Genomic DNA, 18,665 nt, shown 5'->3' on the forward strand with positions numbered 1-18,665 from the left:
TAGGCTGACCCACTCAAACATCATGTCAAAACACACACATACACACACACACACACACACACACAAATAAGGAGTCGTTAGCAGGCGCAGACACATGCACATACACAAACACTGTGACTTAGCTCCATGTGGTGAGTGAGGTTTCATAGCAGAGCCAGGGAGGCCGTCTTCACTCCATCAGTGCTGGTCCCTGGTGAGCAGAGGGGAGAGAGGGTGCCAAGTGTTCACAGTCTGAGTAATGGGCTCTTAAAGCTCTATTCTTTCCGTGTGTGTGTGTGTGTGTGTGTGTGTGTGTGTGTGTGTGTGTGTGTGTGTGTGTGTGAGACTCTGTGAAATGTAATTCAGTGCAGCGGAATGTTTTGCACACAAAAGATAATTTTGTGAAGTTAGATGGGGGGAAAAAAACTGATGATAGTATAATGATAGTATAATTTCATTTTATTTGACAGAGGCCTTTCTTTCTTTCAGTTACTCCACAGTAATTAATGATCCCAAATGGAAGTGTAAAGAAAAGTATTGGCAGAACATTTTTTTGGAAGTGTTCCTTTTTTTTCAGCTAATAATGTATGTGAAGCAAATACAAGGATTGCAGTTCCCTTTGTCACCGGCTCTTCAGGAGCTCCTTTTAGCAGGTGGAAGCAGTTAATGAGAAACTGAGCTGAATAGAAATGCTTTGGCACATGACTGCAACGGACACAAAGGGTTGTAATAATGTCCCAGCTCCAGATAGAACATTGGAAACACCTTGCTAGCACAAATAAAAGCATGTAATAAAGTATTTGATGCAAATCACCTGAAGTGCACAGAGCAAAAGATGGACATACAATCAAATTGTTAGAATGAAACATGCAGATGTGCTGTGCAGTTCAAGCTCAATGTTTTTTTCTCAGATAGCATTGAAGAGTGTTGAATGTAGAAATGAGGAGAAGAAACAGGAAAACAGGAGACATGACGTGAACTCTCCACTGGGATAGGCAGCATGATATCAATGATATCAAAAGCTAAGAGATGCATATAAAACTGAAGAGGATAAGCATGCCCAAAATATAACAGTAATTAGAAGAAATGACATAATTCAGAATTATGCCTTTATTAATAGCAACAAATTATCAGAATTATCAGGGCAACCAATCCAATCTATTCAAAAAACCAACAAAAAACACAGTTGAATCTCTAAAAAGGATAAAGCATAGGTCAAGTTCCTTATGCAGCCCGACTGGAACTGTCGACCCAGATGAAAAGTCCATTTAGCCTCTGCCTGCAGCAGAACTTGGTTGTGGTCCCCACCCCTAGTGGGAGGCTTGATTGACTGTGTAGCCCAGAAATGTTATTCTGTGAGCAAGTGTCAATAAGTGTTTAGCCAGAGGAGATGAAGAATCTCTCCCACTGAGGCAGCTTTTTGTGTTCAATAAGTCCCGTTCCCATTCGCTGTATTTTACCGACATAGTTTTGAGGAAAGGGACATTAATAATAATAAGCTCACCATGGGAGGCACAATCAGATATTTAAGTTAGAATGTTCTCCACTTTTGGGATTCATAAACGGCTTTAGTTGTTGGAAAGAGGGCGGACGAAGCTTGTCTAATGGGTGTTGAAGTGCTATTTTGTAGTAGTAGACGAGAATTGATCACAGCAGTCTCTGAGCTTGGTGTTACATTTAAGAGTTTCAGTGTTTTTTTCTCTGAAAACATCATGCAATTTGCAACACATCACAGTAGCTCTACTAAAAGACGTGCTATTTTTCTTAAATATGCCTGGGTTGTAGGCATTCACTCACAGTCTCATGCGACTTGTGTCCCTTCACTTGTTGACGAAAACAAAAGATACTTTAACATGTTTTAATGATACATGACTTGAATTTATCATTACTACAGTTTGTCCTGTCTTGGCACAGTAGAGGCCCATACCCACGCAAACACAGCCGCCCACAGGGCTTCACAGAAACACAAATTTCTCTATGGCCCTTCTGTTTTGTCCTGTACACTTGTCGATAAAAACAAAAGACCAGACCAGGCCCGACTGATTTCCCCTGCCTCTGTTAGGAAGGAGCACACACACCCATGCACACACAATGGCCCTTACTCTGGGCTGGTCGAACAAAGCGTCCAGCAGCAACAAGAAAACGTCAGAAAATAGCTTTCACTTGTTGTTTCTCAGTATCTGGAGATCTGTTCTCTGGAAAGGCCTGTCTCTGGCTGTCAAAACAGAGACACACAAACACATACATACACTCACACATGATAGGTATTCACTGACACACACACACACACACACACACACACACACACACACACACACACACACACACACACACACACACACACACACAGACAGACATACAGGCAGTAATGACAGATGCACATTCAGGAAATGAAAAACATGCAGCCATGGAGAATAAGTAAGTAACTGAGGTGAAGAAAGAGGGAGAGCTGCAGAGGAAGTAGATAATGTGTGTGTGTGTGTGTGTGTGTGTGTGTGTGTGTGTGTGTGTGTGTGTGTGTGTGTGTGTGTGTGTGTGTGTGTGTGTGTGTGTGTGTGTGCGTGCGTGCGTGCGTGCGTGCGTGCGTGTGTGTGTGTATGGCCACACGCATGCCAACATGCATGATTATCTTGTTTACATGTCGAGTGTGTGTGAGACAGAGCAGACCACAGGGGTATTTGTTGACCAGCTGTAGTAAAGTGATTGGCTTGTTGTTTCTTGAATGACAGCAGCCCTGGTGTTCCAAATGCCCAACAAGGACACTGGCTGGCTCTTAGCTTCCCTCATTATTTTTGTTTTCCAAGCGTCCTCCACTGATCTCATGGATTGCTTAAATCATGTGACAGCTCTGCGTTGTTTTGATTCTCATCCAAGGTTTTCTCCCTAACTTAGCTTTTTTTTTTTTTAAAAACACAGCATGTTCATTTTTTTTTATATTCTTAAACTTTATGCACATCTTCACAGGGGTACAACAAATTTGAGTAAATATTTTTTGGTTTGTATCTGCTAAGGATTCCCAAGTGCATCGTGTTTTTTAAAGAAATGCTGCAGTACATTTAAAAGTAGTTTGATGAACATAGCATGTATCAATTGTAGGTAGAAATTGTGGAGAGAAACACACAAATCCTTAAAAGCATGTGCACACATATACACAGACATACACTGCGTGAAATCTGAAAGTTGCCTCAGGCACTTTGTGGCCTTTGTTGCCATAAATTGCCTCAGTTCTTGATTAAACGAAACGTCAAAGTGTCTAAGCTCTTAAGTTGCCGAACACTTACACACACATTCACCGACATAAACGCACACACATACACACTATATGAAGTGACACGCAAGCGCACACAAATTCCCAATTACTCATTGGATGCCGGTTAATGATTGGACTTTGGAGGAGAGGGAATTAAATGGTTGACTAAGCAGACTTTTGCGAGGCGTTCAGCATCCACAACTTTTTCCTCATCTTTATCCTCCTCCTCTTCCTCTCTTCCCTATCCTACCTTCTGCCCTCTGTTCTGCATAATAATGCCTTTGAATTGAGCTGTTCATTCAGCCAAGCACAGATAAGTGCCGTATAGCGGGAAGAACACAATAGAGAAATAAAAGAAGGAAGCTGGAAATTGGGGATGGAGCTTTTGGGTTGAGCTGGAAAATGGTTTTGTTCTCTTTTCCTTTCTGTCTCTTATACCTTGACGGGCAAGGATAGGAAAGTGTCAGCTGGACAAAAAGAAGTAAAGTCTTAGGCACGCAGTCAGCCAAATCCTCAGTAGATATACAGTATTCAGAGTTTTTTATTATTATTTTATTTCCAACTGTGAAATAAGCTTACGGGTGATATCAGGTTTTAACGCTGCAGAAAAAGTTTAAATGGCAAGGTGGTGTGTGGGCGGTCGTGTGTATGTGTGCATATGTGCTCCATGTGTGCATGCAAATTGATACATTTGTGCTTTTTGTGCTTCAAAACCTGAGCCAGGACCACAGGCTTTTTGGAAACTGAATAGTAAAGGACAAATACGCAACAGAGAGCACAGGATGTGAGGAAGGATTTAGAAGATTTGACAGAAAAAGGGAAGAAAGAGACTAGTTTTAGAGAGAAAATCTGAGAAATGTACCAACAACTCCACAGAGTGGTAGTAGCCCAAGTGGTTAGAGGAATATTTCAGTTTTGAGAACATCTTTAACGTGTTTTTTTGATTTCAGAAGCTCTTTTTATGTCTTTGTACAGTATGTTAAAATATGAATGTATCCTAGCTCCTCTGCAGCTCTGAGGACACTGCGCCTTATAGCCTTGTTTTAGGTAAAAATGTGCCTGCTGAGCCCTTTTTGTTCACCGACCTCATCACCGGCTCTGCCTTTTCTATGTCAGTTCATGGTGGGTTGAGCGGCGAATAGGGCAGAGACCCTAGAGACATCCCAGCGTTTTAGCTGCTGCGTCACAGTTGGTCCCTCGTCCTCTAACGCAGTTTTACAGAAAGTGGCAAGGCGACTGAACATTTACTGAATGCATGAATAGGACACTGAGCCTGAGTCCATCTCTCCAGTTCTGCAGCGTCCTCCCCCTCCCTTCGTGGGGGTGAAGGAGGGAGGAATCTATCCCCCCAGGGGAAGATAGATTACCTCTCATTAGAGATCCAGGCCGTGTTACAGATACAGGCTGCGTCTGTTGTCCCCACTCACGACAGATGGAAAGGGTTTTACTCCGCACACTTCCTGGTTCGACGGAAGACTAATTTTGGATATCAGCATCCTAAACCAAGACTTTCTATATGCTAATCGAGCAGTTACTGGAAGTGGTTCAGCGGGGTGATCTGTTCACCGCCATTGATGCATACTTTCGTTTTGAGGTGGCTCCGAAACAAAGGAAATGATTTGCTTTCGCCTTCCTTAACATACGAGTACAATAAGCTGTCGATTGGCTATTCCCTGGCACCCCGCACCTTGAGCAAGACACTTAACCCAGAACTTTAGGTCCTGCAGAGACTAGAAGCTGCAGTTAAAGTATACTGAAGGGCTCCCTGCTGAGTCATGTGGAGCTGTGTGAATTTGAAGCAGGGTGCTAATAAAGAAAAGCGTGTGTTTGTGGTCTCGGTTAACCTTTCCTGGATAAATAAAGATTCAAAATGAAAGTGAGGGAAAGGCACAGAGGAGATAGAAGCACAGTTCACCTCATGCCTCTCCCCTGCCACATTAGAAGTACAGTGGCTCTGAGCTTAGTGTGAACTCTTGACCATCTCCTCCTTTGCAGATAGCATATCTTCAGGGGTACATATGGGTCACTGAGGAGTCGGCTCAAAGCAGACTGACTAAGCAGAGCTTCCCCCCCCCCCCCCACACACTCATCCACTGCCCTGCCCACTCCACGCCTTATCTAGAATAACACATGGTTGTCTAGTGTCTTGCTCTCGTCAAGTTACCTGCTCGGCTTTTAATGATGCTTCTCCCAAACGGCCCATGCCTGCTGCTTAGTGCATGAGTGTAGAAGAAAAGCACGGGCAACATGGTGGTGGTGTGTATGTGTTTGTTGCAGAGAGGAGGAGAAAGCCTAGAAGTGAAAATAGTTCAGAGACTGTGGTGAGGTGGATTAGTGGGTGGTTAGAGGTTCTCCCCATCATGTGCCAGGTCAAGTGAAGGAAGAGACACTGAGCGGGAGGTGCAGAGGAGAGGAGGAAAGAGGGAAGAAAATGAGAGTGAACGAAGGGATGTGTTTAACTGTCCATTTTCTTTTGACTGTGTCAGTATTCTAGGTTTCTGTTATGCTGCGAAACATGTGAGTTTTCTCTATTCTGTCCTTCATTTCTACTGCGTGAACAAAAACTACATACATACATACATGCAGTACATGCATACATCCATACAAGATTGCTTCACCAAATAGGTCAGTGTAAAACGTATCACAGCGAAGCAGAAATGAAGACAAAGTGATAATCAAATCACAACAACAATGAATTCCTTGACATCAACCCCTGCCTCTGCTTTTTAGAGAGGCCACAGTTAATGTTGTTGTTTTAGTGTATCATTGCCATTACATTTCTAAAGATGCCAAACGTAGCCTGCTGTCCTCAAATCCAAACCACTTTATTGTCGCTTCTATCCTATTATTTGCTGACTATGGTGAATTGTTGCCATCCTGCCCCTTTAAAGATTATTTAAAGTGTTTGGATGTGATTTTACCCAAGAACCAAAAAGAAAACGTTTATTCTTCTGTCTCGTACACTTTATTGAATGTGCACAGTTAAGTAAGTAAATCAACAGACTATTCTTCTTTAGTTTGGAGGCAATACAGTGTGTTGTTTTTCAAGAGGCTTAGATCTCAGAGACTGCACAAACGGAATGTGTAGAACGCAGCGCTAATATGACAAGGAACTGTAAACCTCATCAGTCACAAGCCCCTGTGGATCTTTTGGGACCCAGAAATCAGCCTAAATATGAGATGATGTGAACAGGGACTTTCTTACATCCACTCCAAGCTGAATACAATATGCAATTTCCCCTTCAAATCCCCTGCAGCCAGATTGTCTTATGGGGGGCTTATTAGATATGTAGACTCATAATTATTTTGTATGTTTTGTGAGTGTGCATCTTTAGGGCAGGATGTGGTGAATGGAACAAATACTCTTGCTCCTAGTCTCAAAGCTGCGTGTTTGACTGCAGGCTTGTTGCTTTGATGTATTTAATTTCATTGTGTGTGTGTGTGTGTGTGTGTGTGTGTGTGTGTGTGTGTGTGTGTGTGTGTGTGTGTGTGTGTGTGTGTGTGTGTGTGTGTGTTTGTCTTCACAGGCCTTCTCTGGGAACTCCAACTCGGAGAGCTCAGTTCGCCACGAGCTGCAGCAGGGAATCGTGGCACGCTTCCTGAGGCTCGTCCCGCTGGACTGGAGCGAGGAAGGACGGATTGGTCTGCGCATAGAAGTTTATGGCTGCTCCTACTGTGAGTGGAGACAAACAAAACACACACACACACACACACACACACACACACACACACACACACACACACACACATACACATTCAACTAGTAACTAAGAATATTTGAATATACTTGATCAAGTAATTGTACATGATAATACTTTAGTTCCTCCAACAAGTTGTATTAACATTTAATCGATCTATTGGGAGAGCCCAATGATGGTTTGTCAGCTCCAAAAAATAAAAAGGTTACAGACGGACGGACACACAGATGCACACACACTTAGACACTGTCTCTCGCTTTCTAACAAATGTATCATCCAGGGAACTGGCTCTCTTGCAGCCCCTTTGCTCTCATCCTATTAAAGGCTGCCAAATTGATTTTGATAACAAATTTCAATTAACGCTCTGCATAAATTACTGTTATAAGTGACACACGTACATCTTTCACTCCGGAGAATGCACTACACTGTGTGTGGATATGGTCGTGAGTGCGTGTGTGTCTATGTCTTTGCGTGTGAACACAAGGGCATGTATTGCATTCAAGTCAGTCCTCATCCCTTTGATTATATTTCCCTTGTTTCATTTCCTTCCCATGTTAAAAGAAAAGCAAGTCAGTAATGATAAAGATGACAAGATGTGGTACTCACACAGAGAGAGAGAGAGAGAGAGAGACAGAGAGAGAGAGAGAGAGAGAGAGAGAGAGAGATGCGTAACGCATGCACAGATGCACAGAACAATAAAACACAGAAATCCAGCCCACTTTAAGTTTATATCCATCACCTGTCCCCTCCAACAAAACACTCCTGCACTCACAAACAACTTTGACAGGGAAATAATTCACTTCTAATACACGTGACTGCTTTTGTACTTAGATAAAGTCAAGATGTTGCTGTTGCTGTTGCCGTTTTTTTCACCAGAATAGCTTCTACCCTTGTACTCTCTAACAGTGTTAGTCTCATTGATCTTAAGTTGAACAATAGAAATTGGCATCTGCGCTGTTATTTGAAGGGATAGTTCGGATGTTTTGAAGTGGGACTTACTCATAGTCACTTTGTTGCAGACAGGAGGAGAAGCAGACAGGACACTCAATGTTTGCTACATTGCTTTGCTTTTATGCGATTACTCTAGTCTGCTTCTCCAAGCTGGGTGTGTGCCGATCGCCATCTACTTTAGGTCATACACTGACTATGGATAAGTATCTCATACAAGCCACACCAACTTTAAATAGGGTCTCTTAGGTTCAGCATAATAATGCTGATATGCTTTGCTTTTTGGTGACAATTAAGAAGGTAGAGAAGATATGTTTTACAGGTTTCCAAAAGTAGGGTAACACATTGAGGCAGGTAACAACCATTACATGGTTTGCTCAGATCCATTCATAATTTATGAGCATTATTTACTTATACTTTTCCAAATACAGTATAGCATGGAAGTATAACACAACCAGATATATTTCTCAACTTTAGAGAAAGAAATGTCAGAACAATCAATAGCTTACACAAGAGTCAAGCTGGGTGTCAAGCACCAGCGGGTTTGTGAGTTGTAAACATTTTTGCAGTACGTAGAAACAAACCTGAAATACAGTCTATACTATTTATATACAGGCTGTTTTTTTAGAAATGGATACAAGAAAAAGTTGGGTTTGATCCAAGTCGGCTTATTAAGACAGTCTGTTTGTCACTACTGTAGCTAGCTATATGTGAAAGTAAGTATAGGCTCAATAAAGATTTGATGTAGATATAATGTGTTTTGCAGCTTCTCCACCAACTTGTCAATTGTCTTCAAACAGTGTGTCATATACAGTATTAACATGGTTTCTGCAAACAATCTGTTTAAATTAAATATGAATTGGCTGTAATTGCCATTGGAATACATAGATAAATAGGGGGTTTGTGTATTCAAAATGTCATCTTACTGTACATAATGTACATTTACAGTCATATACCAAAGAATAAGAGATACAGCACAACAGAAACCTTGCACTCCTAAATCCCCCAATATACACAACAGTAGAATTAGACTGAGACTGTGGTATAGCAAAATATGAATATGAATGAGCTTTAACTTTTCCCTACCTCCACAACCACTACCGTTAACGTGACCAGCGTCTGCTCCAGTGGAGCTGCTCATGGGCCATTAGGGGAACACTGCAATTATGCTTACCTCCCGGATGTAGATGGGTTTCAGCTGTGTGAAATAACTTATGATGAAATAGATCATGTGTGCTCTCTCTAGCTTTCCTTTCTTAGATCTAAAAAGGACACTTGTATTTGAATACACATCTAGCCTTGGCACCTCATTACAGTAGCCTTTCAGTCATTATATTTCGATGTTCATGTTGTTTCCCATCTTCCTTGGCATTGCCTTGCAGACCTAACAACTGTGCCGCTGCAATTTTTACCAATTATTTTTGAATTAAGAACAGGGTTTATGACATCCTAACTCAGGATACTTGGGAAATCCTTGAATTAGGACCGTTCTGTAATAACTAGATTCCTATTCTAAGACAAAATAGGAAAAAGTCTAATGTCATCCACAACTGAGATAAGATAGGATTTCAGGTTAAGTAACAAGGACCCTGGTATCCTTTCATTCAACAGACAGACAGACAGACAGTCTTTGAAGTAAACGATGATACAATTGAAAGAACATTCCGGTTACAGGGCCAAATAAGCACTGAGAATTGTGTTTCTAACAGATATGAATGTTGTCATCCACACACTGACAGAAGAAACACATAATACATACACAGAACAGACACAATCAGGTGAACACAGGCTTACAACTCAGATATCATACAAGATGTGGTACAGAGAGAGAGAGAGAGAGAGAGAGAGAGAGAGAGAGACTTGCATGTACAGACATACAAGTCTCTCTCATACATACACTAGGTGTGTCTTTCAGAGTTGTTTGTCAGCTGTGTTTTGAAGCCCGCAGTGCTTTCTCATGATTATACTGTCACTGTTCCTTTCTTCAGCATTCAGTCATAAAATGAGAACTCGCACCTTTGTCTGTTCATCTACCCACCCTTCACTCGCCAACTCTCCGGTTCTCTTAGAATCAACTTCTCCTAAATGTTTTCCTCCTTCCCAATCCAAAGATGGAAAAGAGAAGTACATTGTTCGGAAACGGCAAAGTAAAGAGGATGAAAGAAGAAAGCACAAAGAAGAATTAGTAGGAGGAGAAGGAGGCAGATAAATATAGATGTTATGTTCCCAGCATAATCACCAAATATGTTGGTTGTAGATGATAATTCTGGGTTTTGAAAATGTATGATAATTAAATGCAACACCATATTATGACTCATCTAGGACTGTGCAGTGAAAGGCTGTGTGTGTATGTGTCTGTGCCGGAGCTAGAGGGTATAAAGGAGTCGTGAGCCACCATGCTGAGGAATTTACGTGCTCATTTGCATTTTGATTAACATAGGATCAACAGAAAATCAATTATTTCATAGATGAGTCAGGAAATAGTAACGCCAGTACGTGAGAGAAAAGGAAGTGGGACGGAAACAGAGTACAAATTAAATGTTCTGCACAAACCAATCACTCTCATGCAAGCAGAATTTCAAATGAATGCAAGCATATCATATCTGACTTCAACCTGTGGCCGTTATGCCAACAATACTTTAAGTCTGCTGTCAGGATGATGTATCACCATCATTATCTGTCGAGTCCAAGAAATGTACTTATGTAGATTTGTTTATTGTTAGCATCTATTTATGGAGCAGGACTGAGGCCAAACGCAGACAAACAAAAAAGCATCATTGTAGCCTTCAGGCTCTGACGTATAATACGTATACGGAAAACACATACAGCATTACAGTTTAGGGCTGAGACCAACATTATGGATTCATAATGGATAAACATATTGACTATCATTTTCATCATTTGTTTTATCTATAGAATATCAAACGCATTGTCCACATTTATACCAGAGCATAAAGTAAATCTAATATTTGATTATTGTGTCTGACCAACAGTCACACATGCAAATACACATCTTCCTATTATATGAAAAGCATCCAAATCCTTTCGTTTAGTAAAGGCTGGTCCTGTAAGTGACCTGCTTTTGTGCTCGCAGCCATCTAATTTGCTGCTTGCCCAATGACACATGTTGCCATGGATACAATTTAACATGCCAGCCAAGTGCACCTTCAATTTGCCTTGACATGACGCAGGTGGTATCTCTGTGGTATTGCTTTGCATCTGCTGATTTCAAGTCTTTTTTGTTTTGTTGTGAATAACACAATGAAGCATTTATCCAAAGTGACACATTTAATAGACGTTCAGTGTGAAGGACAAAATGTGTCGTAAACATGTAGTAAACAATGATATTTTGCCATTTGAAGTGGAATGACTACTAATATATAGTATAATCCTTTAGATTACAATAGCTCCTTCTATTAGATTTCATATTTTTCAATGCAATACCTCACTGAATAAATGTGACATTTTTGTTGACGCATTATCATACCATAACAGCCATAAAACAGCTTTTCTTTGTAACTCTACACACCACAAACAGCCACCACTGGCAGCAACATCAACTTCTAATTTTCAGATTGTGATGAATAATAACTTCCAATGAAATTAATTTGAAGATTATATTGGCCGTCACATGCAGCTGTCTCTGGTAAACCACCATCTGGGTCAGGGTCCAAAATGGCACGGTCTCCTGGGCCAGGGTCTGAAAATCTCTGCCATGTTGTGTGCATGTCGTCATCATCTGGCTGCAGACCAAGCAGTCGTTTCTTGTTACTCTCCATCGCAGTGGGTCAAACTTCTCTCTCTTTCTCTTTCTCATTCTTTGCACCTCACAGTCGTCTGCAGGTGGTGGAAAAGCCCTCCATCCCTCATAAAGTCTCCCCCCTGACACCAAGCACTCAACTGAGCTGGCAACCGTGTTCTGAGCAGCACACCTAGATCTGTAATATCTCATGAAACAACCGCAAAACTGCCAACTACCACCACTGTTTGCACCACAAATGTGACAGAAGAAGATGATGGGTTGGGAGAGAGAGAGAGAGAAAGAGAGGGATGAAGAAAATGAATTGATGAAAGGAAAGTAAAGGGAGAAGTGAAGTAAATAAGAGTGGAGCGGAGAGGGGAGTAATGTAAAAAGATGAAAGTCTAAAGGGAGAACAATAACTAGTGCAAGAAAAAGAGTGAGGTGTAAAACGGTAAGACAACCTGAAAACCCAGTGAAAGGCAGCATGGGATCATTTGGGGACCACTGAAGTTACAAACAAAGGAAACAGATGTAATTTCCTCCAACCCTCCTCTCTAGGTGTTTATAAATTGTATTACAATCATATCATACTGCTACCTCTGCATTTGACCCCTCCTAAGCATTAGGAACAGTGGGTTGCTGGAAACACCAGGGGAGCAACTTGGGGCTCAGCGTCTCGCTCAAGGATCGAACGGCCAAACTAAAGGAAGAGTCTCTCTATGCAATGAGCCATGGAGTGTAGCTATAGTTGTGTGCAGGTTCTATAAGCGAGAAAGCATGAGGGAAGGTACAGTATAGGGACGGCGTGACTGCGTACGAGTCTATTTGAATCTATTTCATTACAATCTTTGATACAACCTTTCCAAAACTCAGTTATCCTATCATAGCCCGTACCTTAACTCCTGTCCACCTTCCTTAACCAATAACACACACACACACACACACACACACACACACACACACACACACACACACACACACACACACACACACACACACACACACGCGCACACGCACACATACACACTCTCCATTAACCACTTGAACAGTTGGGATAATGATAGTTAGATTGAAGGGGGCCTCAAGCAGTGCACTTTGTTTCTCTTCTCAAAATCTCCTCCACGATGTTGCCTGTCTCCTTTCTGCCCTGTCTAGATTCAAACATTATTTTTACAAGACAGAAAAATCAGTTTTGGAGCTAATTATATTTTACATTTTACAGAATATGTGCAGCATTCAAATCTGTTGATGAGTATGTTCAACTGGCCTACGCACACGCAGGTGTTTTCATTTCTGGCTGATTAGACCTCAGCTCAGGTTGAAGCTGGGCAGAGTTGTGGCTCCGCCCAGCAACCGATCAGCCACAGTGGAAACACCTGGTGGGTGTAGCGTCGGCATTCAGTTTTAATGTAATGACTTTATTGTTTCAGACATTCTCAGTATTTGTTGAATATCTTCTCATTCACCCCATTTGAAAGTTGCCATGTGTGAAACAAATATTACTAATTGATTTCCCATAGGACTTTTAGATACATGACAAAGCAATACAATCAGAAATGTTTACTGTGAACAAGTGTCTCTGCTCACAAACAGTCTTTTATGCAACATCAATAATTTACATCTGTTTTTGTTTATGGAAAATATTACACAGCACAGGTGTTACTAATAAAATTAATGGTGGCTCTGTTCTATTCAGTTATCCCAGTGAGCCATGACAGTGTGATAGTGAGCCAAAGTGTTTCAGGACCCTGAAACCGCATCAAAATAGAATTCAGTCATCATTTATTGGATTATTTACACCTGCGCTTTTCATACTATGGAGTCAAGATGGTCTCAGTGAAAAGGGCCTATTGGGTACAGTATCATTAAATAAGTCAAGTAACCTGTAAAAAAGACATTTTGGATACACAAACCTCCTACGGTTTTGTTTTTGTTGTTTAGTAATGATCCTAAAAGCGCTCTTTTGCGATTTGGGATGAGGGTCTTGACCTTTCCCTATCTGCAATCATAATTTATTTCAAACACCAAACCATTTCAGTCTTGCCTTTTAACTTTGTCTCTTACTGTCACTGTCTTTCCGTCATGTTTTCTTTTTCCTTAATTTTGTTCTTATCTCTCTTGTTTTTATCTGTCTTCTTTCTGTCTATTTTAGGGGCGGGCGTGATCAACTTTGATGGACAGGGTGTAATCTCATATCGCTTTAAGGTACTGGATGTCATACTGTCGAGATCATTCTAGAGAGTTTATATCATAAAAATCAACAAACAGCAATAATATAATATGACGGGGAAAAAATACTTTGATGTAGATTCTGAGCAGGTGGCTGGGAGACCTGGGAAAGTGCATTCTTGTTTTGTAGTAAAGTAAAGAAAAGAAAGTTGTTTTTCATTATTAGTTTTGCTTTCTTTGTGTCTTGTTATAGACCACATAAGGTGCATTGTGTTTTTTTCACATGTGTTCAGGTGAAGAAGATGAAGATCATTAAGGATGTGATTGCACTGAGGTTCAAGACGTCAGAGAGTGAGGGTGTGATTCTTCATGGGGAAGGCCAACAGGGAGACTACATCACCCTGGAGCTTCGCAAGGCCAAGCTGCTGATGCAGATAAACCTGGGTGGGCAACACATGCATGTCATTTACGTTGACAAATAAATTCAAAGCAAAGTATGCTCCTGCCACAATGTCTTTAATGTAGCTGTCTTGGTATCAGTCCATTATAGACATGTTTTACCTTCTGAGGATATTTTGTGAAACCGTAACCCTCAAGTACACCTTAAGCAGTTTTGAAATATTGAATACAAAATATTCAAGTGATCTAAGACCAAGCTATACCCACTACGATCCTAGAATTAAATAAGTACTCAATCTAATGCATGCAGCAACACTACACTGGTTGTGTTTGCAGCAATTTGACAGGTTGAAAGAATTGTAACCATCATTATTGACTTGACAATAATGCTAAACTTTTGTAATCTAAATGAATGCCCTGTTTGTCAAGATATCATTATCTTGGAGCAAAGACAAAGCATCCAGGCGCCACTTTTTACCCTTTACGCTGTAAACAACAGCCATAACAATCCATAAGTGTGTGGAGTATCACTCACTGTTGACCAGCTGTGTTGCTGACAGAACTGTTGTGACCTTAAAGGACGCTCACTGCAGCATCAGCTCCAGTGGTGCATTCCCGTACCCAGTGTTACAACTGACGACACTTTTAGCTAATAAATAAATGTCAGGTGTGTTATTGTTGGCAGAAAACTGCACAGAAAAGAATTACAATAGAATGTGAGTGGGGATGACTACATTTGCGAAAACAAAGACTAGAATCTGTTTGTGCTGTGTGCTGTAAATTTGAATAATTATATGAAAACATTTGGATATTTATGAAACCAATGTACGAGGCATAGTCAATATCCCATATGTGAAGCACTGAGCTTATTTCTGTCTATTTTGGAAAATACCTGCCAGAGAAGTCACAAATACATTTTGAGTCTATTGGTCCTTGTTCAGCCGCCCAAATTATCTAATAATAGTTTTTAGAATAAAGGCAAATTAAACCATTGATTGTACATATTCTGCCTGATATATATTAAACCATTGTGTTAAAACATGCAATTTACAATGTCAAATGTCTGTGTTTTTAATACCTTGTATTATTATGACATGTTAATTACAGGCAGTAATCAGTATGGCTCTATCCTGGGTCATACCTCTGTGACCACCGGCAGCCTCTTGGATGACAATCACTGGCACTCAGTGGTGATTGAACGCTACCGTCGTAATGTCAACTTCACCTTGGACAGACACACTCAGCACTTCAGGACCAATGGAGAGTTTGACCACCTCGATTTAGACTATGAGGTGAGAAGTACGAGTATTACATTGAGACAGGAATGCGAAGAACGCAGACATAGAATGGTAGTCTCCCCTTTGAAATACATGAAGAAATGAATCAAACACAAAAGCCTAATAACATACGTACAAGTATATGTCCAAAGACAGTTACAGGAGGTGACTGGGAAATAGTCCATGTATACAGCTGTTTAGAGTACCGTATTTTTCGGACTATAAAGCGCACCGGATTATAAGGCGCACTGTGAATTAACGTGTCTATGTTCACACATAAACCGCACCGGATTATAAGGCGCATTAAGCAAAACAACACAGTCCGGGAAATCAAACTTTATTCAACTCAGTTGTAACAACAAATACCGGTACAGAAAAATACACTCACTTATCGATTCATTCCTCTTCCACAAATCCATCGAATTCTTCATCTTCAGTGTCTGAGTGAAACAGCTGTGCGATTTCGGCATCAAGAATGCCCGAATCCCTCTCGTCATTTTCCGAGTCAGTCTTGTTGCTGTTATCGGTACTTGGCTGTTCAGTGATGATTCCAGCTTTTGTGAAAGCTCGGACGACGGTTGCGACCGATGGTTACTTGTTGTGCTTATTGATCGATTTTGACTTTTAGTTTAGACATTACATTCCTGTTACGGGGCCGATCAGGTAGTGACACAGCGTACCGTAATGCTCCGAATATCCATTGAGCGGAGCGGCTTCGTTGCTTACCAAAGTCGTACTTACACATTTCGACAGATTTTTGAGCGCATTGTACCACATAAAATCGATCAATAAGCACAACAAGTAACCATACATAAGGCGCGCTGGATTATAAGGCGCACTGTCAATTTTTGAGAAAATTTAAGGATTTTAAGTGCGCCTTATAGTCCGAAAAATACGGTATGCTTGCTACTGAAAGATGCACTACATCTATTTCTTTAAAAGACATATCAGCTTGACATCATGTTAATAATAAGACCTTTAGGTGACAAATGATTCAACAGCTGTACGTTGAAGGGTGAGTTCAAATATGAAAAAGGAACTAGCAGACCATGTAAGTAAGAAGCTAAAATGTCAGCTGATTTATTCAGCTACCTCAGCTTTGCCTGAGTTGTTTTTTGTGTGTGTGTCAGTCGAGAGCAGCTGCCAGTACAAGTGACCGGCTACTGCATAAAGAGCACATTCTTAACATAGTATAATTGTTAATTGTTCCAGCATCTGTTAAGTTGCGTGCTAGCTTAGCAGGTATTCACAATGTGTCACTTACAGGGTCCTATTTTACAAGCCAGCAGTAGCGCACACAGTCATTTTGCAGTTATCCTCTGGTTGTCTATTTGATATTTCCCTGGCTTTGAACAAACCTGTCTCTGCCAAGGTGGGAGGGGTGGCGCAACTGAGGCTGATGAGGTAGCACCATGCAATTTTGGGGTATTATTTTGGCATGAAATTGCATTTTTGTTTCCATCTGTTCAGACCACATCCTATTACAAACGCGAGGCAATTATAGTGGCATTAAGTGACAGAGGTGCATGCCCACAGACCTTTCATGCACAATGTGACACACACACATATTAATACACAATCATACTGATATTTGGCTTATAGGGTCTGATCTTATCACTCCCCACAAGGAAACATGACAATAGTAACTTCCCCTCTAGCTTAATTTATACTCAGAGCCTACAGGTGGATGCTGAAGTGGAAGTGGAGCTTTTGAACTACAGCAGCAGCAGCAGAAAGTGAGAGCAGGGAAGCTAAAGAGAGGAGCATGCCATGTTGAGTGTAGCGATCCTCTCAAGTTGCCTGCCTGAACTAGCTCGCAGGCTTTGCTTCAGAAACATTTGAAGTGTTGTGTATTTGTAATTTTGGACGGTGAACTTAAGGCCCAAAAATCTGAGCAAGAGTTCTTGTTTAGGAGCCTTGGGCAGTACTGATGTTTAGCACAGAATTCTATATGTGAGCAGTTTTCAGATAAAATCTGAACCCCTCCAAAAAAGGCTAGGAGTCTCAGCAGAGCTGTTTGTTCATTTCAAACCTGTGAGAGATTGCCTTTACTTATTAATAGGCGTTATGATGCTTCTGGTTCTGTAAGTGTTCTGCCAGCTTACCTTTTGTTATGCACTGCACTGGTTTTGCAACTGCATTTAAAACAACTACTCACCTCTGGAGGAAGCTAGGCCTCATCTGTCTGCACAGTGCATTGATACCACACGGGAAACCAGATATTGGTTTTACACTGTGCTATAATGCTAATCCATAAAACTCACATAATTAACGACATTCAGTAATGGAATGCAAAGAGTTCAGCTAATAATACTTAAAACAGGAAATTGATTTTGGAATGCATAATGGGTATGGAATGCACTTAATGTGAGTGTGTGCGGTGATCACACATACATGTATGGGTGTTTGTGTGTTTGCAGTGGTATGGTGGTGTGTGACCTTTAGCGGGTGTTGCTGATATGGGTGATCTGTTCCAGTGTCAAGTGGGATACTGAGAAATGGGGCAAGACAAACCGCGGTCCAATTAAACTGAAGCTGTAGAATTAAAGGATCTTCAGGGAAATCTATACAACAGGATAAACCATTAGGTTGTGTGTGTGTATGTGGTGAACCCTGAGTGGATCTTTGCAGTGTTATTGCCTGACCGAGTCTTTCTTCTGTTAAAGCAAAATTGTGACCAGCTTTTTGGAATACAGAGTGTATCTCTGTATTCCATATAGCCCACACGCTCCATTTTGTATGTGTGCATGTGTCTTTGTGTATGTGTGTGCACGTCTACGTTTTCTGCCCACATTTCAGCCTGTAGACTAAATATCCGGATGCATTTGTGTCTACCCTTGGCAGTAATTACTAAGACTACTGGAGCGTCACTACAGACAAAGACAAGCATACATGCACACACACACACACACACACATACACACACACACACATACATACATACAGTTAGACAGACACATATCTACTGGTAATTACACACCCCCCTCCATCTTCTTAACAACCCTCAGCGCTATGTCTGAAAGAAAAAAAAAAACACATGTTCAACTATCGAAATATGAAATGCAGTTTACATTTTCATCAGTTCTGTGTCCTTCAGCGCTTCCCACCAGATGCCTGTTTATTAGCCTCCATCTCCTCGCCTCGGTTCTGCTCTCATTGCATCTGTTCCTCACAAACTTCTGTCTTCTTCCTATAACGCTTTC

At 41.1% G+C, this 18,665-nt stretch overlaps 1 protein-coding gene across 1 annotated transcript in view; it reads left to right on the forward strand.

Annotated features, from left to right (window-relative positions):
* Positions 1-18,665, forward strand: part of cntnap2a (contactin associated protein 2a) — a 303,910-nt gene that overhangs the window by 142,992 nt on the left and 142,253 nt on the right. Inside the window, exons 4-7 of the mRNA XM_068709763.1 lie at positions 6,757-6,904; positions 13,770-13,822; positions 14,080-14,230; positions 15,293-15,477. Coding sequence (XP_068565864.1) covers positions 6,757-6,904; positions 13,770-13,822; positions 14,080-14,230; positions 15,293-15,477 — 537 coding nt within the window. The remainder of the gene's footprint in view (positions 1-6,756; positions 6,905-13,769; positions 13,823-14,079; positions 14,231-15,292; positions 15,478-18,665) is intronic.

The sequence above is a fragment of the Cebidichthys violaceus genome, unplaced genomic scaffold (genome assembly GCF_023349555.1).
Source record: "Cebidichthys violaceus isolate CVI_PGR_0920_01 unplaced genomic scaffold, fCebVio1.0.p SCAF_15, whole genome shotgun sequence".
NCBI lineage: Eukaryota > Metazoa > Chordata > Actinopteri > Perciformes > Stichaeidae > Cebidichthys > Cebidichthys violaceus.